Raw genomic sequence first — 26558 nt, 5'->3', positions numbered from 1 at the left:
CCCACCTCCCCTCCCCCCCCCACTCCTCCTCCCTTTCTCTTCAGAAAATGGAAGGCCTCCGTCGGATATCAGCCAGCAGTGGCTTGTTATGGTGCAATAATTGAGGCTAGTTGAGGCAGCTCAGTAGTGGGAAAAGTCCCAAAGGCAGGCAACAGAGTCAGCCCTACCCTGCTGTCAGAAGTCTCACATGAAAACCAAGCTACACAACAGTCACATATGTGCAGAGCGCCTAAGTCAGTCCCCTGCATGCTCTGGTTGGCAGCTTAGTCTCTGTGAGTCCTATGGACCCAGGTTAGTTGATTCTGTAGGTTTTCTTATGGTTTCCTACAATCCTTCCTCCCCCTCTTCCACAGGATTCCCCAAGTCTAGCCTAATGTTTGGCTGTGGGCCTCTGCATCAGTTTCTATCAGTTGCTAGGTGAAGCCTCTCTAATGATTGTTATCCTAGGCTCATGTCAGCAAATACAGCAGAATATCGTTAACAGTCAGGGGGGCGGGCTCCCTCTTGTTTGGTCTCAAGTTGGCTGGTCATTAGTTGGCCACTTCCTCAAGTCCTGCTCCATCTTTACCCCTACTCATCGTGTAGGCAGGACAATTGTAGGCTGAAGGTTTTGTGACTAGATTAGTATCCCAATTACTCCATTGGAAGTCTTGCCTAGTACAGGACATGACTGGTTTAGGCTTCACATAAAATTAATTTTTTAGATTAGCATACAAAGCAATGATTTTGGGAGCCGGGTGTGGTGGTGCATGCCTTTAATCTCAGCACTCGGGAGGCAGAGGCAAACTGATTTCTGAGTTCGAGGCCAGCCTGGTCTACAAAGTGAGTTCCAGGACAGCCAGGGCTAGACAGAGAAACCCTGTCTCGAAAAACCAACAAAACAAAACAACAACAAAGTAATGATTTTGATGGTGGCACCTTCATATGTATGTGTCATGCTCTGTTCTCATATGTCCCCTCAATGGCCTCCCTGCCTGTGAACTTTCAGGTGTGTCTGTTTGTGCTCACTTAGAGTGTATAAGTTCATTCAAGAAATATGCCAGAGATGTTTTGCTCTGTGAGACTGGCAGTGATAGTGAAGTTGCTTGGGAACACTCAGGCTTTAGGGTTCTAAAGGCCAAGGGTGAACTTGTAGCTATTTGTCCCTGTACAGGGTCACTATAGGCAATACTGTGATGAATGACATCTCAGAACAAACACTCCCCAAAATCAAAATCTTTGTTCTTTGTATGAATAGAGTGAATATTATTATTAGTTAAGAAAAAGATTTTAATGTAGATTTAAGCGTAGTACTGGGAGAAGAGGGACACACATAGCCAGGAAGCCAGGCACACACTTAATGGCAAAGGAACAGTTCTGCACACTCAGGGGTGGGTGGGGGATTCCCAGGATTATTGTATTTTTTAACAAAAGTTAATGATTATATTACAGGGGAGGAAACAAATATTTGACCTAGTTGCTCAACAGAGAGCCAAAGGATCATGGGCCTCTGCATTTGCTTTTTAGTGACCTCTTGTACCTTCTGAGAAAAACTGATTTCCAAAGGTGTGGGGGAGGAGGGTTGTTTTGGTTTGTTTTTAATATTTAGAATTTTGTACTTTTTATTGTTGTTTGTTTTGCTTCATTTTTCAAAGACAAAGATATTCTCTGTTTTGGACTGTTAATGATTCAAAAGGGCGGGTAGATTTGGGGCAGAAAGCTTGGTTCTTGTTCTTAATGCATCTCAGTAACCTGAAGCTAAAATGAGCTGCTGTGAAGCTGGGCCATGCACTCTGTGAGACTTCTTCCTGCTCAGGTAGCTGATCCTTATCTTCTAACTTTGTAGCTTATTTCTTCCTTGCTTTTGTTGCTAGATAGCCTAAGCATATTAAAGGTGTCTGACACTTAGACCTCGTCCACTCAGTTGTTAGGCTCATCCATAGCAGCTTATTGACCTGGGCCACTTCCCAGAAGTATTCTTATGTCCCACTCAGCACAGGTTTATCTCTGTCCCTGGTGGGTTTGTGGCCTTAGACAGGTTATAACCTTTTCTAGGTCATAGACATTTCTGTAAGCTTTAAACTTCTTTTCCATAGAAATACATCTGTGTTCACAATGTGTTCCATGAAAAACTATCCAGGACTTCTAAGTTAGGAACACATTGGTAGATATTTCTTAGATTAAAATAAATAAATACCTATCTCTTGCTGAACTGAGCCCCTGATCTAGAGCTTTTTCGGGCATTAAATCATCATAGCAACTCTGCAAGACTGCTATTGCTTTATCTCCATCATACAAATGAGGACAGCAAGATACAGAACCTACTCAACACGTCATGGCTACAAGGCATCCGGCTTGAGCCTAGGCAGCTCAGCTCAGAGCCTGTACTGTGAACTAATCCTCTACTGCTTTGAGAAATGGTAGGATAATGTCTTTAAGAGGGCATCGCAGGTATGCCAAGTAGATGTGAGTGAGTAGAAAGCATGGGGACCAGAGAGTCCTGTCCTGTGCAGGAGCCTAGAGAACCTGATCTGGCTGCAGCCTAGGCTAGCTGCAGCTGAGGTACAGAGTAGAAAAAGGGACACACAGCAAAGGGCTGAATATCTGGAATGATTTCACTATATAGTCCAGGCTCAACCAGTCCTCCTAACCTCAACCTCCAGAATAACTGAGATCACAGGGATATAACACATGCCCGTACAACTTTTTAGGGCACAGTTTTGAAATAACTACATTTAGGAATGTAAGAAACAAGAGAAATTACCAACACGATAAAATATATAGAGCAAACACCAGAAAAGAACACTGTTAAAACAATTTGAAGGGAGGAAAAAAATGGGGAAAAAGGTGATAGGTCGTCATCAGTATCAGGCTTCACCAGGAAGCTGGAAAGATGTAACAGGGAAGTCCTGCCTTGGTCCTGTACTGTCTTTTCCTAGCAGAGTGCTGGTGTAAGCAAAGTCAGCCAAGAGCACAGGCCCTGGAGCAGGACTGCCTGCCATTGGATCCAGGTCTTGCCCAATTACTGACTTTCTGACGATAGTGTGGTGACGATAGTGTGTACTTCCAAAACCAGTGGCAGCATACATACAGTGCTGTCTATATCTGCATTGCACTGGCAAGTAGCACACTCCTTTCAGATGTTCCCATTGCTAGTATTGCTTCATGTGGTCAGAGTCCTCTGTAACTAAGACTCCCTACAAGACCCTCAAGTATGAGGGCCAGCCAGTCTACCTAGCTTGGTAGGTTCAAGGCCAGCTTGATTTACCTAGCAAGTTCCAAAGCTACATAGTGAAACCCTTTCTTTAAAAGTGGGGTGGGGCTGGAGATATGGCTCAGGGGTTAAGAGCTCTTCCAGGGGGTCTGAGTTCAATTCCCAGCGCCCACATCAGGCAGCTTGCAATGGCCTGTAATTCAGCTCCAAGGGGATCTGACACTCTTGGCCTATAGAAGCACCTATACACACACATAAGTTAAAAATAATAAAAATATGTATATAAAAAATAAAAAAGAGAGAATTATAACAGATACATGGTAAATATGGTTGTTTATTTATCTCTAGGATAGAATATGTAGTCCTATGTACACACAGCAGAAGAGGAGATATTTACATGAATTTAAAAGTCTGAACATCTCAGACATGTTGGGATTGCTTTCCCACTGGGCAGGAACGGTGCTACTTGGACATCCTCCCTGGAAGGGGTGCAAGTTCCTCAGTACCTTTTGTCTGGAGGGGCCTGGCTGAGCAGAGGCCGTTGACGAATAAAGGCTGAGGAGGCTACCTGAGGAAAAAGTGTCAGCTCCACTCTGCCCATTCTCTTAGGGACAGAGGTGTGGGGGCTGAGGCAGTCTGTGTGTCTAGGACCTCTAGGGAATAGCTTGTACAACCATTAGTTGCATTAACATCTGTGCACTTAATGGCACTGTTTGCTGTTCAGATTATTATCATAAACCACAGAGATTATCATAGCAAAATAGCTCTGTCCTCTTTGTTAGAATGAAAACAGGAATACAGAGTGTCCCCAAACTACATCAGGTGCCCAGACCACTGCCATTAAGACTTGGCAGGGTTGGTCACTTTTCCCATGAAGAGCAGACAGCTGGTTCGGTGCTCATACACTAGGAACAGGAAGGGACGGTCAACAGTGAATCGGACTTGGGTAGACAGCGGCATGAACCCCACTGTAGTTACAGCTGCAGCTTGGGTACCCTCTTCATTCACTGTGATGGTACTTTGGTGCTTGAACTGTTTAAAATTAGAAAGGAAAAGCGTCAGGTTGGATAGGTTGTCACAGAGAGGAGGGGGTGGAGTGAGATTGAGTATCTGATAAAGACTCATTATCAGAGAACAGCTCCAGAGACCTTCCATGAGACAAATCATGCCTAGTCAAACGATCTGTAACTGATCTCTGAGCTTAGAGTGTGTTACATACACATTCTTACCTTTGCACATTAGAACTACATTAACCTTTGGCCATGGCCATAGTCTGAGAGGCCATGGGAGCTAAAATAGCCACCCAGCCCCCTGTATCCTTAAAGTCTGGATCACAGGCCCCAGCAGAAGGTTGGGGAAAGAGATAGCACCAGTGCAAGGCAAAGTGTTGGGGCTAGCACAGGAGAGAGAGACATACCAGGTCAATGGCGATCCTCTGGTCTGAGATGCCTGACATATTGCCATTCTTGTTGAAGAGCTTTGTGATTCCCATGGACTTAAGAACCTCCACCAGGTTGTAATTCTTCTCAAGCTTAAACTTTGGCAGAAGTACCTCTCGAGTTCTAGTTGGAGAAGAAGGGAGCCAATTTTATGGATACAAATGACAAAATAATTACAGTTTTCCTACTAATTTTGCATTTACTATAAAATTGACATGCATTTTTTTTGTGTTTAAGACTTATATACTGAAAAAAAAAAAGACTTATATACTGGTACTGTCCATTGAGGGTTTTGTAAAGAAAACACCCACTGTGAGTCCAGTTACAGTTAGCCCTTAGATCAGTGAGTTTCATCAGCCATGGTTCTCAGCACCAGGGAAAACTGCATCTGACTGAGCATGTGCAGAGTTCTCACTCTCCTCACTCTGTAAACAGGAAATGGAACAACTGTTGATCAGGTGTTCATATAGTATTATTATAAGAAGTGAGGCAGTGCTCACTTTGGGAGCACATATACTAAAATTGGAACGATACAGAGAAGATTAGCATGGCCCCTGTGCATGGATGACACACAAATTTGTGAAGTGTTCCATATTTAAAAAAAAAAGTGAGGCAGAGATGATTTACAGTCTTTGAGGAAAATATGCATGGGGGTGTATGTAAATGTTAGGCGATCTTATATGTAAGGAGTATGACGGTCTTGGATCTGACTGGAGGGAAAGAAGGGGCCAAGGGAGAGAAAGAGGAAAGATGCTAGACAGAACCAACCAGAAAGGGTAAACTATGGACCTGCCTAGAAGCAGGTCAGGCTCCTATTGCTGGGAGTCCACAGAGATGAAGAGGGTGAGGGAAATGGAAAGAATATGCTGGACTAGGAATAGAAGTCAGAGTTGGCGTGGCCTTACTGACTCCAGAGAGGACGTCACTGGTGAGAAGATAAGACCAGTTTATGAGTTCAGAAGGTAGGGAGTGACAGGAAGCTTTGAGTCATATTAGGAATAGCCTCAGTCTGCTATACTATACTTTGTGGCTCTGAGCCCCAGTTCAATCAACCCCAGGGTGAGGTCAATCGCAGTACCTATCAGGACTCAGGGTGAGAAATAAACAGAGCAGGCAAGCAAGGAGACGGGCAGTCCAGGGGGACGTTTGAGACAGGAATCTACAGGGTGGAATAGCATAATATGTAGAGAAATTTACCTTCCTCCAAGAGTCTGCTTTTAAGGTTTTATATGTTAGGGGGGTTATTTTATCTTAATTTTTATTATACTTATTCATTTATTTACATATTTTATGCATGTATATTGCCCAAGGTATATGGTGTGTGCATAGAGGATAGCTTTCAGGTGTCTGTTCTTTCCTTCCATCCTGTGGGTCTTGGGGATTGAACTCAGGTAGTCAGCTTGGCAGTAAGCACCTTTACCTGCTGATCCATCTCGTTGGCCTGTGTTTTGTTTTTGTGAAACAGGGTCTTACTCTTCCTAGGTTGACCCTGCCCTCATGACCTCCCACCCCAGCTTCTCCAGTGCTGGGGTCACAGGTGTGTACTGCTGTACCCAGCAGTATGTTCAGTTTTGTTGTACTTTTTTTTTATTTCTTGTCAATAGATTTCACTTCTCATTTTGAGTCTAACCAGTAAGTATCTAGTAAAACAGAAATGTATCCCTTTTCTCTATTCTTTCTGCAGTGGTCCAATAATAACTCCGGCAGATATTTAGTATCAACAGGTTCAACACTAAGTAATAAATAATAATCAAGGGAAATCATGAGTGACAAGTCTTGTTGGGATTTCCAGGCAGGGAAGGAGACAACTAATCTTTTCTGGAAGCCTCTTAGATTCCAGGCACTGAGAGTAAGGGCCTGACAGTGGAGGCAGTCAACACACCTGCTCTGTTTATTTCTCACCCTGAGTCCTGATAGGTAATGTGATGGACCTCACCCTGGAGTTGACTAAACTGGGGCTCAGAGCCACAAAGTATAGTATAGCAGACTGAGGCTATTCCTAAGATGACCCAAAGCTACCTGACCCTACCTCCTGAAACAGCTCTGTGGAGATGTCTTTCTCATCAGTGCACTCATTGAACAAGAAATTTAGACTGAAATAAACAGGCATAGCTTATGTTGCATTTCTTGGTTTTTTGTTTGTTTTTTGCTTCCCCTTTTTTTAAAAAACGAGCAAACAACAAATTGGTAGGGTGGCCCACACATGTTACCCTGGCCCTTGGAAGGCTGATGAGGGAGGAGGATCACGGCAGGTTTGAGGCCATCTGACTACATAATGAGCTCTAGGCCATCTGGGCTACAGAGTGAGATCCTGACTCAAAGGAAAGGAAAGGAAGGGCGGGGAAGGGAGAGGAGAGGACAGAGGAGAGGGGAGGGAGAAGAAAGGAGAGGAAAAGAAAAGAAAGGCAGAGATTGGTCATGGCTTTAGAACTCCTAGGTACCCCAGCCCTTAGAAAGCAAAGGAACAGATGACCTGAAGTACCTGTTTGTCATGCTTTTTTGCCATCTCTCCACTACCTGGGGTGTAAGCTGTGCTTCAAGAGTCTTCATCCCCGATAGCTTCCGTGGAACTACAATAAGCATGCTGATGCCCCCTACATACTCCAGCTGGAGAATGTCACAGTCTAGCTCCTGGTCATTTGCCGCAAGGAAATTCCCTTTAGTTTGCATCATGGAGACTTTGACTACTTCTCTCTCATTCAGCCGGAAGTTGTGGTTGTGCGTCATTTCTACTGGGAATTTATTCACCCAAGTTCCTGTAAAGTCAGAAGGAGCAGACAGGTGGAAGAATGTCCTTTTAGAATATAGTCTTAGCTCTCGAACATTTGCCATAGAGGGCTCTCTAGGACCAACCCCAAAATCTTAACAAGAGAAATTCAAAAGACTACAAGGTCTTTTTTTGTTTTTGTTTTTGTTTTGTTTTTGTTTTTGTTTTTTTTGTTTGTTTGTTTTTCGAGACAGGGTTTCTCTGTGTAGCCCTGGCTGTCCTGGCACTCACTTTGTAGACCAGGCTGGCCTCGAACTCAGACATCCGCCTGCCTCTGCCTCCCGAGTGCTGGGATTAAAGGCCGGTAGACTACAAGGTCTTATGGATTAGATTCTGACACTATCATTTGTCCCTGTCTAGTTATTTGTAAAGCGAGTAGCCCTTTAGGGTCTCACACTGTGATTTTCTAGCATTTGGCAGGACGCTTATCTGACATAGTAGTATCCTCAGGATCTTCCATGTTGGCTGGGTATAGAGATATCATTTAGGAATAAATCTTAGCTCTAAAATACTCATCATTAATAAAGTTGGTAACCAACAGGCCATGTGTCAGGCACCTTTCTTGTGTCATCTCATTTTTCAGCTCCTAGAAACTATAAAATAGATAATTTTAATTTTTATCCATAGGTGGCAAAGACACAGGAAAGTTAAAGTTAACTTGTTCAAAGTTTTGTCTGATATGTAGAGCAGCTGAGATGGAAAAAATGGAGATCTTTAGAGGAAGTCAGACACCAGACAGCTCTGGCCTGCTCATTGCTATAGTATGAGAACTATCTGTGCTTATAGGGACTTTAACAGCATTCCTAGGCCCTCCCAGCTATATGCCAGCTCAAGTTGCAATAGTCGCAGGTGCCAGCAGATGTGTACCTCAGAACCACTGGAAATCATTGCTCTTCCAGCAGTGATATGAAGCTGCTCTAACAAAGAAATTACAACACAGAGTTAAATTAGGAACAGAGATTTGGGAATTAGAAACCAAAATCGTACTTACAGAATTTTCTAACTTTTAAAATGCATCCTTCTCAGCTAGGTTTGGTGGTGCACACCTTTAATCCCAGCACTCTGGGGGCAGAGGCAAGCAGATCTCTGAGAGTTTGAGGCCAGCCTGGTCTAACGAGTGAGTTCTAGGACAGCCAGGGCTACACAGTCAGACCTTGTCACAAACAAACAAACAAAAAGATGTACCCTTCTGATTCCCAACACTGAGTCAAGTGAGTTATCTAACACAGTGAGGAAAGGTACTCTTTTACCTCAGTGTATCGTGATTATCACAAGATGATAGGATCATGTCTGCTTTGTTCTATATTACACCTACTCCAGTGCTGACAGAAAGAGTCTCTGTTTACAATTTCAAGTGTGACTAATTAATGTAGAGGCTGTGGCAGTTAGCAAACTGTTAGACTGAAGGCTATGGTGGTGCCCCCACCAGCCTGTTCTGAAGCCATTCCCAAGCATAGGATAATTACTTATGAAAGTAAAAGCTACTAGCAATAGCATACATAGTTCCTATCATACTATACTATATTATATTCACTCTGTCAAGGTCATTGTGCTCCTATTGCTTGCAACAATATGGCCAAATGCGGATCACCACCGTCTCTCAGTTCTCTCTACACCCCCATTGGAGTAGGTCTTATGCTTTCTATAAGAGTTGTCAAATAAGTTTCCCAGCATCACACAAGAAGAGGGAAGCCAGATCTTCAACTCTTGTTTGCTCAGTTCCAAAAACTGGTACTTAGAACCAGTAATGTTTTTTTGAGACAGGGTTTCTCTCTGTAACTCTGGCTGTTCTGGAATTCACTCTGTAGACCAGGTTGGACCACAGAGTCAGAGATCCGCCCACTTCTGAGTGCTGGGATTAAAGCCATGTACCAGAAAATTATATTTTCATCATAAATATCAAATATGTTTATCTATGGTCACAGGCTTGTGAGAGATTTAGCTGTTAGCCTCATTGAAACTTTAGTGCTGTGTCCAGCTCTGGAAGGACGTCTGGAGGTCAGATCTCAGCACTCAAGCCCAGTGAAGTCTTGGTCTCTCTAGTACTACTTAGCAGCCCAGCTTGATGGGATGCCAGTTTTGCAGAGCTGGGAGTTATATGTAGTACATTGACAAATCAGGAGAGGTTCTAACCTCACCTCTGCAAGAAGCAGCCATGAGGAAGTCCTTATTCTTCTCATCACTTCACAACACTGAGGCAGACAACAAGCTGTATTGGCTTCCCAGCAGCCCTTCCCTGGCTGGTTTCCTGAACTCAGTCAGTGATGACAAATGTGCCGTCGAGTCTGCTGTTAGCTCTGATGCTGAGCCATTCCAGTGCTGCCCTATGGCTTAAATAAGATGGAAGTCTACTTTGATCAGATTCCAATCAGAGGTCTAGACTTTGCCTGGATAGTCCCAGCATTGTAGGAGGCTATATCAAGAGCATCTTGAGTTGTGGGTCAGCCTGGGTTACATAGCAAGACCTTTTTTAAAAAATAAGTTTTGAGGGTTGGAGAGATGGCTCAGTGGTTAAGAGCATTGGCTGCTCCTCCAAAGGTCCTGAGTTCAATTCCCAGCAACCACATGGTGGCTCACAGCCATCTGTAATGGGATCCAGTGCTTTCTTGTGTGTCTGAAGACAGTGACAGTGTACTCACATACATGAAATAAATATTTAAAAAGAAAAAAATAAGTTTTGAATTGGGTCTCAGTGGATAGATAGGTATACACATGCACGTACTCATATATATTGGGTGGGAGATAATAATTTCTTTAAAAGTGCTCTTATACCTGGCCTGTAAGAGTTAATGAAGAAGTAATTATTTAGGAGCAGAGAGATGACTTAGCAGGTAAAGATGCCTGCTGCCATTTCTGCCAGTTTGGGTTCCGTCACAGAGAGACCTACATTATAGAAAGAGAGAACTGACTGCCTCAATGGAAAAGATAGTAATAAAAGGAACAGAATTAACGGTATATTTCCTACCTCCCATGAATGTGTAAGTACCCTGAGAAAGCTGGCTGTGGTGGCTCATGCCTTTCCTATGAGCAAGCCAGCCTGGTCTACATAGCAGGCTTTAGGCTAAACAAGGCTACACACACACACACACACACATACACACACACACAAACACACACGCCCTGGGAAGAAGTTGTATTTCTAACACTTACTGTCCCTGAACAGTTTCAGACCTATTTCTTTAGCTTTTGACCCATATTCTTACTCACCAATAATTGGGTAGGGAAATGAAGAAACCCTAACCCATACTAGCCAAATCTAAAAGGGGAGCTTGTATTATCTCTTCTAATTAATAAATCACTAAGGATAGCTTACTGAGAGCCAGCCTGAGCAGTCTTTACCCTTGGGGCATGTTACCTCTATGCTTTTGTGAATTCATCTGTAAAACACGGATTCTGATAACTCTAATACATGATGCCCACCAGATGGAGATCAAGTGAGTGTAAAATAATAGGGCTTAGTAGCTACCACCTCATCATGTTTTTCCCTGTCCCTGAATTAACCTAGTGTCTTATTTTCCTTCATAAATTACCACCTCAGTACAGTTCTAAGTGTTGTCTTCTTGTACTGTGAGTTTCCTTTGAGAATCATAAAGCTGCTTCCTACCTTTGAAGTAGATGCAGTTCAGAATCAGCATCTGAGTAGCAGGATCTATATTCTCCAGAGCTTCTTTTATAAGGCCCTTGGTGAGTTTCAGAATGTGGTTGTTTGCCTTTGATATGAAGGCAGGATCTGGGAAGTTAGCCTCCTGGGCCTCAGCAAAGTAAAACTCTCTCATAGCAGCTTTGAAGTCCTCCCGTATGGGAAACTGCTTCTGAATATAAAGGCCATTAACTGACCGAAGTGTGTACCCAAAATTCCTCCTGAATAGACGATGGGTCAGCTTTCGAAAGAGATTGTGAATGGTGGTAACCTCGTACTTGCTGCTAGCATTGACAAAGTCTCTGAAGTGTAGAACTGAGTGTACTTCTTCATGGGTCTCTCCCCTCAGACCTAAGGAGATCATCCCCATGGCAGTAGAAATGCCAACAGGTGCTATGAAGAGGTTATCAGAAGTGGTAGCCTGGTCCTTCAGGACTCGGTAAAGGTTGAAGGCAAACTTTGCATTGAGGATATTAAGACGCTGGATCCGGCTCTTGCCTTGGAAAAGCTGCAGGATGTTGCCAGCACTTGATTCTGAGTCTGTCGGGGAAACGGCATCAATGATATAAATGTAGTCGTCATCTTCACCAAGCAGCTTCTCCAGGTCCAGGTAGTCCTCATACTCTTCCCCCTCTGGAATCCAGTCATTGGTGACTGTGTTTTCTTTGTGGAAGTTAGCAGGGAGGAAGGACGTGGTCAGGTTTTCATTAGTTAGCTGCTCAGCAAGGCCTTTGCTCCCAATACACATAAATGTGATGAGAGAAAGAAGAGTGCAGAGCGGATGTTTCATTTCTGCAGAGCTAAAGCTGCTGTAAAAAACAGACAACAGGGAATGGCAGGGAGCCTGGCTGACACCACCCCACTGGAATGTGCAGACAGCAGATTCTCTTAACACAGCAAGAAGCCTTCACAGCACCAATGCTCACACCAGCTATCTGATAAAAAATAAATAGACAACTAGTGTTTTGTAAGTTTCATACATCTCCTGGAATCTATGAGCCCCTGGAGCAGTGGTTCTCAACCTTCCTAATGCTGCAACCCCTTAATACAGTTCCTCATGCTGTGGTGACCCAACCATAAGATTAGTTCATTGCAGCCAGGCAGGGGTTGTGCTCCTTTAATCCCAGCATTCGGGAGGCAGAGGCAGGTGGATCTCTGTGAATTCAAGGCCAGCCTAGCCTACAAAGCGAGTTCTAGGGCAGCCAGGGCTACACAAAGAAACCCTGGGCGAGAGGGGGACACAATTCCAACCCCCCCCCATATATATATATTTTGTTGCTACCTTATAACTATAAATTTGCTGTTATAAATTGTAAATATCTGATATTCAGGTTATCTGGGTGACCCACAGGTTGAGAACCACTGCCCTAGATGAAAATTTATTCTTTTAAAAAAAGTTTTAGATTTTTTGTATTTATTTATTTATGGAGGTGGACAGACTTGCCATGCTGTGTGTGTGGAAGTCACAGGACAACTGGTAGAACTCACTGTCCTACCATGTGAGTCCCAGGCACCTGTACCTGCTGAGCCATCTCAGCAGCGCAATTTTTTTATTATTTATTTACGTCTCTGTGTGTGTGTGTGTGTGTGTGTGTGTGTGTAGTGTGTGCACACACATGTAAACATGCATGCCACAGTCAGATGGTTGGGTGAAGTTGCTTATTCCACCTTTATATGAATTGTGGAGATGAAACTCAGGTTTGCACAAGAAGCACCTTCCCTGGTGAGCCAGTTCACTGATCTGACACTGCCTCCGTTACTGATGTAAAGGAGGGGCCTAGGCGATTCCTAGAGCCTCTTTTTCATTCATTCACCAACATCATCACCTGTCTCTAGAAAGCAGGCCTAGTACTGGAGGCACTGAGGTTTGCCTGCTGAAGTACACAGACTCATGGGACAGGCAGGGAGAACTTTCCAGGATCAAGAGCTTTCTAAACAGTGCTGCCATGATTTGGGGGCAGGGAAAGGGAGAGGTGTCCAGAGAGTTACAGAGGTTTCCTAAGAGCTGGGCTAGAGTGAATGCCTGAGGCAGGAGGAGTTTCCAGTAGATGGACTGAGCCTTACCAAACTCCTGCTCACCTGTGAGAGGAGGTGTTATGAACGAACATGAGCCAGCCTTCTAGAAACATATTGTAAAGACTGCTGTACTCTGTGCAGTCGTTTGGATTAATTTGTTTAGGATTTGGAACTTGATAAGACTTCCTTAGGACTCACAGAGAAAGGAGTATGGCTGGGGTCCTGTGTCTCTCCTGCAGTCCCAGGGGCTATTAGGGACTGTAGAGAGAACTTTGCTGTCAGGAGAAAGAAAACCTTTTCTACTTCCTGTTTTCAATCTCACTGTGCAATCAGGGTCTGCAGGAGAGTGATGTCAGAGGCTGTAGACGAGCAAGGTATTTTATGTAGACCCTGTTCTTGTCTTTATCTGCTCATCCCTTGCCTTGTTTCTGAGGAGACCTTGATAACTTATTAAATCCAGATTTTCTGCCCAGTGGCTTTGATTTGCTCTTCCAGTCTCTCAATTTCTAAAGAGGTAGATGACCTCTCTTGTTGCTTCCCTGTCTCAGCAGCTAGGTATATCTTCTAGGAAAAAAAAGAAGTCTATTTTGTGCCTGTGACCATTTCTTGATTTAGAATATCTGTTGCCAGTCTATATTCAGTAAGGGTTGCTGGCTCCTGATAAAGTATTCAGACGTGCTAGGCCTGTAGACAGTTTAGGGACTAGCTTTGCAGATGCTCTATTTGAAAATCTACTGCCATTTTAATCTATCATGAGATGTGGCCTTCCTTTGCAACTACTAAGAGATGGCAGTGGTTTGATCCAGGAATATAGATAAATATTAACTAGACTCACCCAGATGTCGGGATTGAGGGACGGTAGATGATGAGTAGTAGGTTGGTTAAGTCCCCAGATCCCTAGTCTCATGCTGCTTGCCTTAGAGTGCCAGGACACTCAAACTGCTCACACTTGGGGAACAGCTTTACCAGCCTTTGTCCTTAGGAACTGTCCCTATAATGTGGTTAAAATTAGCATTCCCAGCTTTGTTTTTTGTTTGTTTATTTTTTGTTTGTTTTGTTTTTTTTAAAAGATTTTATTTTTTTTATTTAATGTATGTGAGTACACCATAGCTGTACAGATGGTTGTGAGCCTTCATGTGGTTGTTGGGAATTGAATTTTTACGATCTCTGCTAGCTCTGGTCAACTCCGCTCGCTCAGACCCAAAGATTTATTTATTATTATACACTGTAGCTGTCTTCAGATGCACCAGAAGAGGGCATCAGATCTCATTACGGGTGGTTGTGATCCACCATGTGGTTGCTGTGATTTGAACTTGGGACCTTCAGAAGAGCAGTCAGTGCTCTTACCCGTTGAGCCATCTCGCCAGCCCTTGTTCTGATTTTTTTGAGACAAGGTTTCTGAACAGCCAAGGGTGTCCTGGAACTGGCTCTTTAGACCAGGCTGGTCTCAAACTTGTAGAGATCAGCCTTCCTCTACCTCCCAAGTGCTGGGATTAAAGGTGTGTACCACCACCTCCTGGCCACAGCATTGTTTTAATCATAACTGAGGGACTTTTTAAAAAGACACTGTGCATCTCAGGCTAGCTGAAAATCTTGTGTACCAAGGCTGACCTTAAGTTTCTGACCCTTTTGCTTATACCTCCTTATTTGTAGACCGATATCACCATACCTATACTGTACAGTGCTGCAATGAGACAGGGCTGTCAGTGCTAGGAGGACGCTCTCCCAGCTGAGGTACATCTACAGCTGGCTGGGGGACTGCTGAAGTGCTTATTTTAGAAAAAGAGTCACATGCTTTCTGACTGTGAATCAGCCCGATCCTCCTCAGCACTTTGCTGAGACTCGTGGCTACATAATCTACACATGTGGAACAATTTCTGGAAACAGTATCTAATGTAAATAGAACTAGTTTCAAGATAAAATCAGGCATGGATATCATTGACATTAAGTGGGCTAGAGAGGGGGCTCAGCAGTTAGTACTTCCTGATTTTCAGAGGAACGAGAGTTCAGGTCCTAGCCCTCCAGGTGGGTGGCTCAGCCATCTGTAACTCCAGCTCCAAGGAGTTTTGTACCCTTCTGGCAGTCTGTACAGTGTGGTGCATACTTGAACAGACAAGTGCATATGCACAAATAAAAAGAAAATACATCTTTATGAAAAGAAAAAGGAAGAACAGAAGCAACTTAATGGAAGCCTTTTTATGATTACAGTTAAAAGTATCCTTAGCTAAAACAGTAGTTACAATAATGTTAAAGAACAAAAGAAAAGCCAGCTTGAATTAATGTAGGCTCAAAGAGACTAGTCTGAGCCCAAATAGTAAAGATGTTCTTCATCTAATCCTGGAACTCCAAACACAGTCTGGTTTGGTTGGGTTGGGTTGGGTTGGATTGGGTTGGGTTGGTTCGGTTCTGAAGGGTAAGCATCATATACCCTGTTCCTGAAGGTATGTCCAAAAGGCATAAGCCATAGTTTTCATTATTCTCTTCTTAGAGAAAGGAAAAATGTAGTTATTTTATGCATTGAAAATTAGAGATCTGACAGATAAATCTTTCTATTTTGCTCATCAGTTTCATTAAAAAAAAATTAAGGCATTTAAAAATACCTGTAAGTTGTATATGCGTTCAAGTTGCTGTCTTTGAATTGAAATGCTATAATTTTAAGATATTCATCCAAATGTTGTTTTCATGGGAGCATCATATAGTGTATTCTTGAGAGTTGCATGGATTGGAGTTGGCCTTTTTGTATATGTGTCATAAAGAACACCATTTCCTGCTGTGATCTCTCCAGATCCCAACAGAACAAGCAGGAAGGGAAACCTTTTTATGTTAAAATAACTTCAAACTTACAAAAGAATTGAAAGTATAGAGTAGCAGAGCAGCCACTGTGTTCCCTTTAGTGTTGTGTGCGTGTGTGGTGTGGTGTGGTATGTGTGCGTGTGTGGTGTGGTGTGATGTGTGTGTGTGTGTGTGGTATGGTATGTGGTGTGGTATGATGTGATGTGTGTGTGTGTGTGGTATGTGGTGTGTGTGTATGTGATGTGGTATGGTGTGGTATATGTGTGGTGTGTGTGTGTGTGGTATGATGTGGTGTGTGTGTGTGTGTGTGGTATGGTATGTGGTGTGTGTGTATGTGATGTGGTATGATGTGGTATGGTGTGGTGTGGGTGCATGTATTGTGTGTGTGTGTGTGTGTGTATGATGTGATGTGGTGCATGTGGGGGGGTACATGTATATGTATCAACATGTACACATTTTCTGGGCATTTTGAGGTTAGATCTCTTACATTCCTCTAACCTTTAAATAGTAATGCTTAGGTGGAAACTTCCTCTAGAACAAGAATATTCTCATTCTTAATCACTAGACAATTATCTAATTTGAAAAGAAATTGATTTTGTGCCCTGGGGTGATAGATACCCAGGGGCTGCAAGTGCTGGAATTTCAACCTTGTGCTGCCATCCCAGTTTCCAGTATAAAGTATCAAAGGTATAATAATCTTGTCTCTTAAAATTCAATTCCATTTTTGTCAGTTGTACCAATATTAATATTAAACTAAATATTAAACTAAATTTTAAAGAATATTAAACTAAATTTTTTAAATAATATATTCTTTTCTCAATAAAGGAACCAATTGTTTAGCTCTAAGCATTAAAAATAAAAATTTATAATTGGCAAAAAATGTTAGAAACCAAACTTACCTCTGTACCTCTGAGCAGTGGTGTGGCAGAGATGAAGCCAGAGAAGGTCAGCAGCAGGTTCCAATGTGAACTTTGGTGCTGGGCCGTTGTGTGTTTTCCAAAGCAAATATGTCCTAACTCAAACACCACGCAAGTAGCTTTGTCAGCAGAGCCCTTTCAGCTCACTTTGATCACTTCTTAGGACAAGCTACTTCCAAACCACAGTTCTGTGTGGCTGAGGTGTTGAGTGTTCCTATCTGTATCAGCATGTCTGCACCATCTTGTTCAGGACATCTTGCTGAAGTTATGCATACCTGAGGCACTGTTCAGTGTCCTGGGAGCCATGTCTTCCCCTGCTGGGTCTCCGTCTGTGTGAAGGCTGACTGCTACACTATAGGTGGAGTTACCTTAAGTTCACGGAAAGCTTTTTCCTCATTGAAAGGGGAAGGGGAAAGTTAAGGTTGGTGATTTAGGAAATGCATAAATTGGTGTAAACCTTTTGAGTTGTTTGTTTGTTTGTTCGTTTTCAAGACGGGTTTCTCAGTGTAGCCCTGGCTGTCACTATGTAGACCAGACTGGCTTTGAACTCACAAGAGATCTGCCTGTCTCTGCCTCCTGAGGGTTGAAATTGAAGGCATGTACCACTATGTCTTGCCCTCAAAAACTTTTAAAATGTTGTTTTTACTGTCATTCCTCAGCATATAGTTACCAAATTAATATATCTTTGGATTATATTGTACTAAATGGTGTCTGTGTGAGAGTGTATATATGTGTCTTTGTGCGTGTGTGTGTCTGAAAGAGAATGTGTGTGTGAGAGAGAGTGTGAGAGTGTGTGAGAGAGTGTGTGTGTGTTTGTATGAGAGAGTATGTGTGCATATATGTGTGTATAAGTGAGAGAGAGGGAGGAAGAGAATGTGTGTGTGTGTGTGTGTGTGTGTGTGTGTGTGTGTGTGTGTGTGTGTGTGTGTTAACTCCACATACATTTCTACCAGGAGCAGCATCGAGTTGCTCAGAGAGACTCTCCAGTCTATTAGGGACTGCTTTGCAGCTTCAGCACTAGCAGGCTCTGAGCCCTTGGTACTTAAATGCTGTTTCTCTTTGGTGCATCTTCCTTGCAGAGCAGTATGTGGGTGTCACTTGGATGTCACATTTCTGTCTTAGGAAACCATATTGAGCACCTTGACTGAAACTATAGTTAGCATTCTCTCCTGTAAAGAAAAAGTGCTGGATGTAGTATGTTAGGTACTTTTGCTGTGGTATGTTACAGGAGAAAGGGTTAATAGGACTTAAGTTTGCAAAGGGTTAGAGTCTGTGATGGTAGAGTGAAGGCATGACCACAGGAACTTCAAGAGCTCACATGAACTACAAGCTGGAGGCAAGGGCACACTAGGAGTGAGCCAAGTCTTTTGAAATGTCAAACCCTACCCAAAATACACACCTCCTAATCCTTCCCAAACAGTTCCACAGCTAGGGACCAAGTTTTCACACATATGAGCCTCTATGAGCCTCTTATTCAGACACCACAGATGACTCAAACTACTGCTCTGGCAGAGTACTCAGGCTCAATTCCCAGTACCATATCAAGTGACTCATGACTGCTTGAAATTCCAACTTGAGGGGCTCTGCTGCCTCTGGCCTTCAAGAGCACCTGCACTCAAATGCAGAAATGCTCACAGATGCACATAATTTTGAAAATAGAATTTAAAAAATAATTTTTAAAATATGCTTGTTATGTAAGGGAGCTGTAAAACTGAACTCAGAGTAGTGACCAACACACAGTAAATGCCCAGAAATGTTACCCATTCGCAGTTACTGAACCTGTGTGTACATGTTCACAGAGAAAACCAGGCAGGAGGCACAGCTCCATTCTGTGCTACTTTCTATTGCTGTGATAAACACCATGGCCAAAACAATAGAAAGAAGAATTTATCTGAATTTACAGTACAGGAGGGATAAGATCTACTCATGGCAGGAAGCAACAGCTGTGGCTGGAGTTATTGAGAGTTCACATCTTGAACTACAAACAGAAAACAGACCAAACTCAAAATGGCAGTTTTTTAAACTCTCAAAGCCTGCCTCCAGTATCATCACTCCTCCAGCAAGACCACTCCACCTCACCAAACACTGCCATCACCGAGGGTAGGGAGGCACAGAAAAGGACACCCGTCCCACTCAAAAGTATGTAACTGACTTCTTGGCTAGAATTGGGTTGAATTGAAATTTGTTTTTGTTTTTGTTTTTTATTGGGTATTTTCTTTATTTACATTTCAAATGTTATCCCCTTTCCTGGTTCCCCCCGCTACCCACCCCTCCCCCGAAACCCCCTATTCCATCACGTTATTTTTGTTTTTGTTTTGTTTTCAATATTTTTGTTATTGTTTTCCTCTTTGTTTTATAAATGCTTGGCAAGAATCCTGACTGGCGCTCTCTCTCTCTCTCTCTCTCTCTCTCTCTCTCTCTCTCTCTCTCACACACACACACACACACACACACACACACACACACACACACACACAGGATCTCATGTGACACAGTGTAGCCAAGATCCTTCTGCTTCCACTAAACTCTAGGGTTACAGGCATGGGACACTACTCCCCAGTACAGTATCAGGGATTGACCCCTAATCCCAGGGCCTCACAGGTGATACACAAGTACCAGCCCAGCTGAGCTACAGTTCCAGCCTTATTCATTTAAACCAGAAATCAGAGGTATTGCCTACAGCTCTAGTTTCTGGCCCTATAACCGATTATTGAAAAGAAAGGGGGAAAAAACATTAAAAACCAAAACTTAGGTTTCAACACTTCTCGCACCTTGACATTTAAATCTGTTTACCACATAAAGGTGGGTTATGTATGTTCTAAACCCCAGCATAAACCGAATGGCGTCTCAGATAAACTCTGGTTCTGACGCCCTCTTCTAGCTCGTCTGAAGACAGCTACAGTGTACTTATGTATAGTAATAAATCTCTGGGTGGACCAGTGCGAGCAGAGTGCTTCAATTCAATTCCCAACAACCACATGAAGGTTCACATGCTCTTCTCCGCTCTTATCGGGGTTGTTGTTGCTGTATCAATGTATGTATCACAGCTTACTTTGAGGTTACGGAGTACTTGCAGAGTTGAACTAAGAACTATTCATTGCAAATCACTTAACACAGAAGTTACTGTTTCCCTGTGTCTGTTTAATTAAATATATATGCCTAGATGAGAAGACATGGCAATAACCAACCCTGTGCACTGGACTTGCATTCCTATTGTGGCATCTGTGCTCAAGCTCTGGGAGACCACAGTCTGTACAGCAAACATCTGATCAGTCAGATTTCTCTGTATTCTTCAAAAATGGCCTTTAGAGCCAGATGTAGTGCTTAATAATCCCAGCACTCAAGAGGCAATGCCCACAGTTCTCAAGGCTGCCTGTTCTATTTAGTGAGACCCTGTGTGGGTGTTTGCCGCCTGTGTGTTGTGTGTGTGTGTATGTGTATACACCTATGCATGCAATACTCATGGAGGCCAGAAGAGGACCTCAGATTCCTCCCAAAACTAGAGTTAATAAATGCTAGCTGCCATATGGTGCTGGAAATCAAACCCAGCTCCTTTGGAAGGAAGAGAGCAGTAACTGCTCTTAAGTTCAGAGCTACTTCTCCTGCCCCTAAGCTTTTGTTTAGAAAGTGGGAAGGGAGTATCTTAGTGAGTAGTCACTATCTCCTCAAGCCTGAGGATCCAAGTTCAGCCTCTGGAATTGAATCACACAGCTGTAATCCCAGCCAGCCCTCCTGTAGAGACTGATATGAGAAACACAGATAGTAGAAGCACCTGGAAGGGATCCATCCAGCCTTTGCATTTTTCTGTCATGACTCCAGATTCCTTGCTCAGTCACTTCCACTTAGCCTAGGACTCTGATTTCTTTTTTCTTTTTTTTTTAAGATTTATTTATTTTATATATATTAGTATACTGTAGCTGTACAGATGGTTGTGAACCTTCATGTGGTTGTTGGGAATTGAATTTAAGCCCTCTGCTCGCTCTGGTCCACCCAAAGATTTATTATTATACATAAGTACACTGTAGCTGTCTTCAGATGCGCCAGAAGAAGGCATCAGATCTCATTGCCGGTGGTTGTGAACCACCATGTGATTACTGGGATTTGAACTCAGGACCTTCAGAAGAGCAGTCAGTGCTCTTACCAGCTGAGCCATCTCACCAGCCCCCTCTGATTTCTTTTTAAGCATAAGCAGGACTGCTGTCCTACTGTCCATAAGTAGCTCTTGCCTGTCCTTAGGAGCCCTTCCAGCTCCTTCCATCCCATGAGACTGTTACCCTGCACTAAGCTGCCACAGCTGCCTTGTCTTAGAATGTATCAGAGAACTGCTTGCTTCTTCCTTTCCTGAAGCCACCCCCATTTACCCTTTCTAGGCACTAGAGTAGTTTTAGCTGCGGTAATAACTGATGGACAGGAGGAGTAAGAGAATAGGCGTAGCCTATGACTTACTCTCCACCCCAGTCCTTAGGAGGGAGCCAGGAGGTCCCAGGGTGAAGAGAAGGATCCCAAACCACAGAAAGTTTAGTAACTATCTCTCACCTGTCAAAACAGTGTTGGGGTTCTCTGCCACTTGAAGATTTGATTTGTTTCGTTTTGTCTATTTGTTTATTTGTTTGGAGACAAGGTCTCACTATGTCCTGGCTGGTTCAGAACTCACTGTATAGACCAGGCTGGCCTTGAACTCACAGAGAGAGAGATTTACCTACCACCAGACCCTCTTAGCAACATTCACCTTGATGTCTCCTATCTGGAACCCTATTTGGGCCTCTACCTGCCTCTTAGAACCTCATCTTAGGTTCACCTATCACCATCCTCAGTCACACAGCTACTCAAGCTTGTCACCCTTGGCCACTCTCCAAACTGCAAGCACTTTGTCATTTGTCCTTGGTGGCTAGTGTCCTATGGAACACTGAGCTTTCTGCCCTGTCACTCCATCTACTATTGCACTCCCCAACTCCTTAGAACATCCGAAGTCCATCCTAAGCCAACCCTCTCAGTACCCTGGCAGCTCTAAAGGAGAGGCCAGAGCTTCTGTCTTGGGCCACTTAGCTCCAGACCAGTACCTGTGGGAGCTATGTCCTCAGGAGTTCTATGAAGACCAATGTGCTCAGTGGAGTGGTTTGTACAAGTATAACCATTTATGTAACTGCCATGCAATGGTGTGCTTTTCAAGCAGGCAGACTGTTCTCTCAAGCAAGGATTTAGGGATTTTGACTTCTCATTCCTGCACTCAAACTAGTTTGCTTTTACTACATGTTGAGATTCTGCCCAAGATTACTGTTTTAAAAAGTCATGTACTGAAAAAGATTTGAAAGGTGCTTCTTCACTCTGTCCATAATATTGCTCAGTCTGCCAGGTGGTGGTGGTGGCACACACCTTTAATCCCAGCACTCAGGAAGCAGACACAGTCAAATCTCTGTGAGTTTGAGGCCAGCTGGTCTATGGTACTGTCTCTGAAGGCCCTCCCAGTCCCAGCCTTGTGACTTGAGGTTTCTTATAGCAATTAGTGCTGTCCTCTGTCCTCTGCCTGGCTAGGCTTCTGGAGACGCATAACAGCATTTCCAGGACTCTGCCCCCATTGTAAATGTTTTCCTCCCAGTTAGACAGAAGGTCCTTTGAAGTCCAACCATGGTGCCTGGTCCACATTACTCAATCTGTATAGCCAGTAAGAGAATGAGGCTGATGGTGGGCAGAATGATGGAGAAGTGCCAGCCAATGCTCCCTGTGCCTATTTGCACCCATTCTGACTGGCCAGGTCTGGGATGGGGCTCTTGGAGAATGTGTGCTTGATTTTACACTTAGTATAGTGGAGTTTTACTAGCAAATAACCTTTCTCCCTTCCCACATCAGCTCACCCGACGATTGCCACCCATCAAAGAAGCTAAACCTAGGCTACAGAAGCTTTTCCGGGATTTCTGGCTCTACTCTGTGCTAATGGGATTTGCTGTGGAAGGCTCAGGTAAGGAGTGGTGTCTCCCCGAGGAATGCTGAGTGTACAAGAAACAGCTAAGGTCAGACTCAACAACGCCAGAGTCTGGGTACATTTGTTCTGAGCCCAAATGTAGCTACAGGAACTTATAAACATTACATTCCCAATGGGGATGCTACATCTTATACAAAAATTAGACAGCAGATTTGTTTCTGCGTCTCATTATGGGGGACACTTGTCTTAGGAAACCCAGGACTCTAGAAATTGCCAGTCAATACGTAAGATTTCTTGAACTAGGTACTCTATGTTCTCATATAGTCATCCTCTCTCCTCTCTCCTCTCTCTCTCATCCCATCTACCCTGTGCTGAGTAAATGGCCTCACTCATTGGTCAGGTGGCCTACTGACCTGTATACTCAGCTCTTATCTTTCACCCCTCTCTCTTACAGGACTCTGGCCGGAAGAGTGGTATGAGGGAGTCTGTGAAATAGCTACCAAGTCACCTCTGCTTACCTTTCCCAGCAAAGAGCCTCTGCGATCAGTCCTCCAGTACAATTCAGCTATGAAAAATGATACGGTCACCCCTGTACGGGTTCTCTTCTCACTCTTGTTAATCTGTCCAGAAAAAAAATTAGAACAGATCCTTTTCATGGCCTTATATGTTGCTAACCATTAGGCTTCCTTGCTACTGGAAAGGCACCATCATGAACCTCTTGAGTATTTCTTTCCCTCCAGGCTGAACTGAGTGAGCTCCGAAGTACCATCATCAACTTGCTAGATCCTCCTCCTGAGGTGTCTGCCCTCATCAACAAGCTGGACTTTGCCATGTCTACCTATCTCTTGTCTGTGTATCGGCTGGAGTACATGAGGTACACGAGCCTTCACCTCCACACACATTGAAGCGAATGTTGATAGATGTGGGACTTTTTCAACTCCTCCCAAGAACTACAAGCATTTAGAAAGCAAACAACTGTTGGTGGCAGGGGGAGGGGAAGGGGTCCTTTAATCCCAGCAGTTGGTAGGCAGAGGCAGGTGGACAGCCAGAACTACGTACCCATGTACATACGTGTGTGTGTGTGTGATGTGTCACACTGGAGAAGCCAAGACAGAAGGATTGGTATAAGTTTGAGACCAGCCTAAGCTACATGAAACCATGACTCACAAAAATGAAGAAGGAGCTGGACAGATGGCACAGTGATTCTGAGGACTTGCCATGATTTCCAGCACCCGCATAAGGCAGTTTACAGTCCCCTCTAACTCTGGCCTCAGCAGGCACCCACTCACACAGCATACAGACATATACACATGCAATCAAAACCCCAAGAATGGCCCAGAATATGCCAAAGGTAAAGAAATCCCGAATGCAGGTCTCAAGGTGGGCATGGTAGCATATGACTTTAATCCCAGAACTCAGGAGGCAGAGGCAAGTGGACCTCTGTGAGTTCTAGGCCAGCCTGGTCTACACAGTGAGTTCCAGAGCTATACAGAGAAAGGCTGTCTCAGAAAACCAAAGAAAGAAAAAAGAAAAAGCCTTGGTTCATTTAACCTCTCTGTGGGTTGAAGGAGATAGGACTTTATTACTAAATGGTAATACATCAGCCTGTAGAAACTCCAAATGAGTGTGTGCTCCTATAAACAGCAGAGATGGTATCCTGTAAGCCAAACCAGTTCAGAACAGTGGCGGGTCTCTGATGGGAAAGGGAGAGTTACATGTTTGTAAAGTGTGTTCAATGCTGCTCTCTTTGTTAGGGTACTGCGTTCTACAGATCCCGATCGCTTCCAGGTAATGTTCTGCTACTTTGAGGATAAAGCTATTCAAAAAGACAAATCTGGTAAGCTCATTATTACAGTACTTTCATGATAAATTGAGCTTGAGTAGGAAAAAGAAAAGAATATTTCCTATTTTCTGTCACATAGAGAAAATAGTTTTATGATGTTACATACTCCATTGAAAGTATCTTCATAAAATATATAACCTTAAAAATAAGGCAAGGTAGTACATCAAGATGGCTCAGCAGAGAAAAGTACTTGTGCCTGTCAGCCTAAGTTTGATCCCTGGGACCTCTGTGGTAGAAGGAGAGAACTGACTCTATAAATTGTCTTCTGACACTTGCCGGGCGTGGTGGCGCACGCCTTTAATCCCAGCCCTCGGGAGGCAAAGGCAGGCAGATTTCTGAGTTCAAGGCCAGCCTGGTCTACAAAGTGAGTTCCAGAGAAACCCTGTCTCGAAACACCCCCCCCCCAAAATTGTCTTCTGACACTTAAAATCCACCTGCACTGTGAAATACAAGTGCACATGTGCACGCAGAATAAATAATAAATGTAAAATACTTTTTTCCTTTTAAAAATGATTTATTTTTATTTTATAACCTATTTTGCCTGCATGTCTGTCTGTTTGAGGGTGTTGGATCCCCTGGAACTGAAGTTACAGACAGTTGTGAGCTGCCATATGGGTGCTGGGAGTGGAACCTAGGTCCTCTAGAAGAGCAGGCAGCGCTGTTAAGTGCTATTAACCACTGAGCCATCGCTCCAGCCCTCTAAAGACCTTTGTTTTGTTGTTGTTTTGTTTTCTTTTGTTTTTTGAGACAAGGTTTCCCTGTGTAGCCCTGGCTGTCCTGGAACTCACTCTGGAGACCAGGCTGGCCTTGAACTCAGAAATCTGCTCTGCCTTCCCAAGTACTGGGATTAAAGGCATGCGCTACGATTGCCCGGCTCCTTTTTTTAATTTTTTTTTTAAATAATCCAGGGTAGCCTGGGTTATTGTTGAGTGGGTAGGGTGCTTCCCTGTGGGCCTAAGACCCTGTGTTCAGTTCCTGGTGTACTAGTATTCGCTGTTACCCAAGCCCTTGGTTGTGGAGGCAGGAGGATCAGAAGTTCAGGGTCATCTCAACTACATACGGTGTTCAAAGACAGAGCAGGATACTCGAGATGATGTCAAATGGCTGGGTAGGTATCCAGGCTCCTTGGGAGGCTGAAGCAGGATAATTGCAAATTCAGGGCAAACCTGATTAACTTAGAGATTCAAAAAAGCAGAAAGAGGGCTGGAAAGATTTCTCAGTAGGTAAGGGTGTTTGCTGTGAAGACCCAGCAAGAATTCCCAACACTCTTGTAAAAGCTGAAAATGGCTGTGTGCCAGCTGGATCCAAGCTTTCCCTGGCCAGCCGTCCTAACAAAAACGGCAACGTCCTAACCCAAACATCCTAACCAAACAGCAACATCCTAACAAAGAGGCAAGCTTTGGCTTTAGCAGAGAACCTTCTGAAAACTTAGATAAATAGTGATAGGAAAAAATACCCAGTGTCCTTCTCTGGTGTCTCCATGTGCATCCCACACAGGTATACAGACAAGCATACAGAACTCATACACAAAGGGAGGTTATGGGGATGTAATTCAATGATAGAGGGCATGTATGGGACCCTAGATGCAATTCTCAGAACCAGAAAAAGAAATTTAATTTAATTTTAAAAACACATTCTTCTGATTTTGTCAGTCTGCAAAGACCCAAAACAGTTCACTTTCTGTGTACAAGCAGCAGGCTAGTATCCAGACACTGGTCTCTCCTGCTAAAAAGAACCAAGGCTCCTTAGATAGTCACTTATGGATCTGAAGCATCTTTCTGTTGCTTGTTGAATGTAAATAGTGTTTTTTTGTAACTTTGCTTAATTGAAATGAGTTGACATTATAAATGGTATGAATCATAATGATGTTCTAAAAAGAGTCAAGTTTAGTATAAAATGTAGAACAAAAATAGGGAGACTTAGCCGGGCATGGATGCACACGCCTTTAATCCCAGCACTTGGGAGGCAGAGGCAGGCGGATTTCTGAGTTCGAGGCCAGCCTGGTCTACAAAGTGAGTTCCAGGACAGCC

The 26558-nt window shown here is 43.6% G+C and overlaps 2 protein-coding genes and 1 non-coding gene across 4 annotated transcripts in view; 2 read left to right on the top strand and 1 right to left on the bottom strand.

Moving 5' to 3' along the window:
- Window positions 1-26558, top strand: part of Pi4ka (phosphatidylinositol 4-kinase alpha) — a 126461-nt gene that overhangs the window by 60124 nt on the left and 39779 nt on the right. Inside the window, exons 19-22 of the mRNA XM_029470740.1 lie at window positions 22613-22721; window positions 23140-23276; window positions 23426-23559; window positions 24440-24522. Of these exons, the coding sequence (XP_029326600.1) occupies window positions 22613-22721; window positions 23140-23276; window positions 23426-23559; window positions 24440-24522 (463 nt within the window). The remainder of the gene's footprint in view (window positions 1-22612; window positions 22722-23139; window positions 23277-23425; window positions 23560-24439; window positions 24523-26558) is intronic.
- Serpind1 (serpin family D member 1) lies at window positions 3508-16847 on the bottom strand. 2 transcript variants are annotated; one of them, XM_021184694.2, is made up of 5 exons: window positions 16748-16847; window positions 11004-11848; window positions 7115-7388; window positions 4611-4755; window positions 3508-4225 (listed from the first exon to the last, which is right to left on the bottom strand). In XM_021184694.2, exons 2-5 carry the CDS (start codon window positions 11827-11829, stop codon window positions 4034-4036), a joined length of 1437 nt encoding a protein of 478 aa, XP_021040353.1. In that variant the 5' UTR covers window positions 11830-11848; window positions 16748-16847; the 3' UTR covers window positions 3508-4033. The 2 variants fall into 2 exon arrangements, with proteins under 2 accessions (XP_021040353.1, XP_021040354.1); XM_021184695.2 differs by having other exon boundaries at window positions 11004-11974; window positions 16748-16830.
- On the top strand, window positions 5125-5231 carry LOC115029682. The gene has a single exon (XR_003835231.1). It is a non-coding gene; the product is annotated as a U6 spliceosomal RNA (small nuclear RNA).

Source organism: Mus caroli, chromosome 16, assembly GCF_900094665.2.
Source record: "Mus caroli chromosome 16, CAROLI_EIJ_v1.1, whole genome shotgun sequence".
NCBI lineage: Eukaryota > Metazoa > Chordata > Mammalia > Rodentia > Muridae > Mus > Mus caroli.
This window is presented reverse-complemented; position numbering and strand designations above follow the sequence as displayed.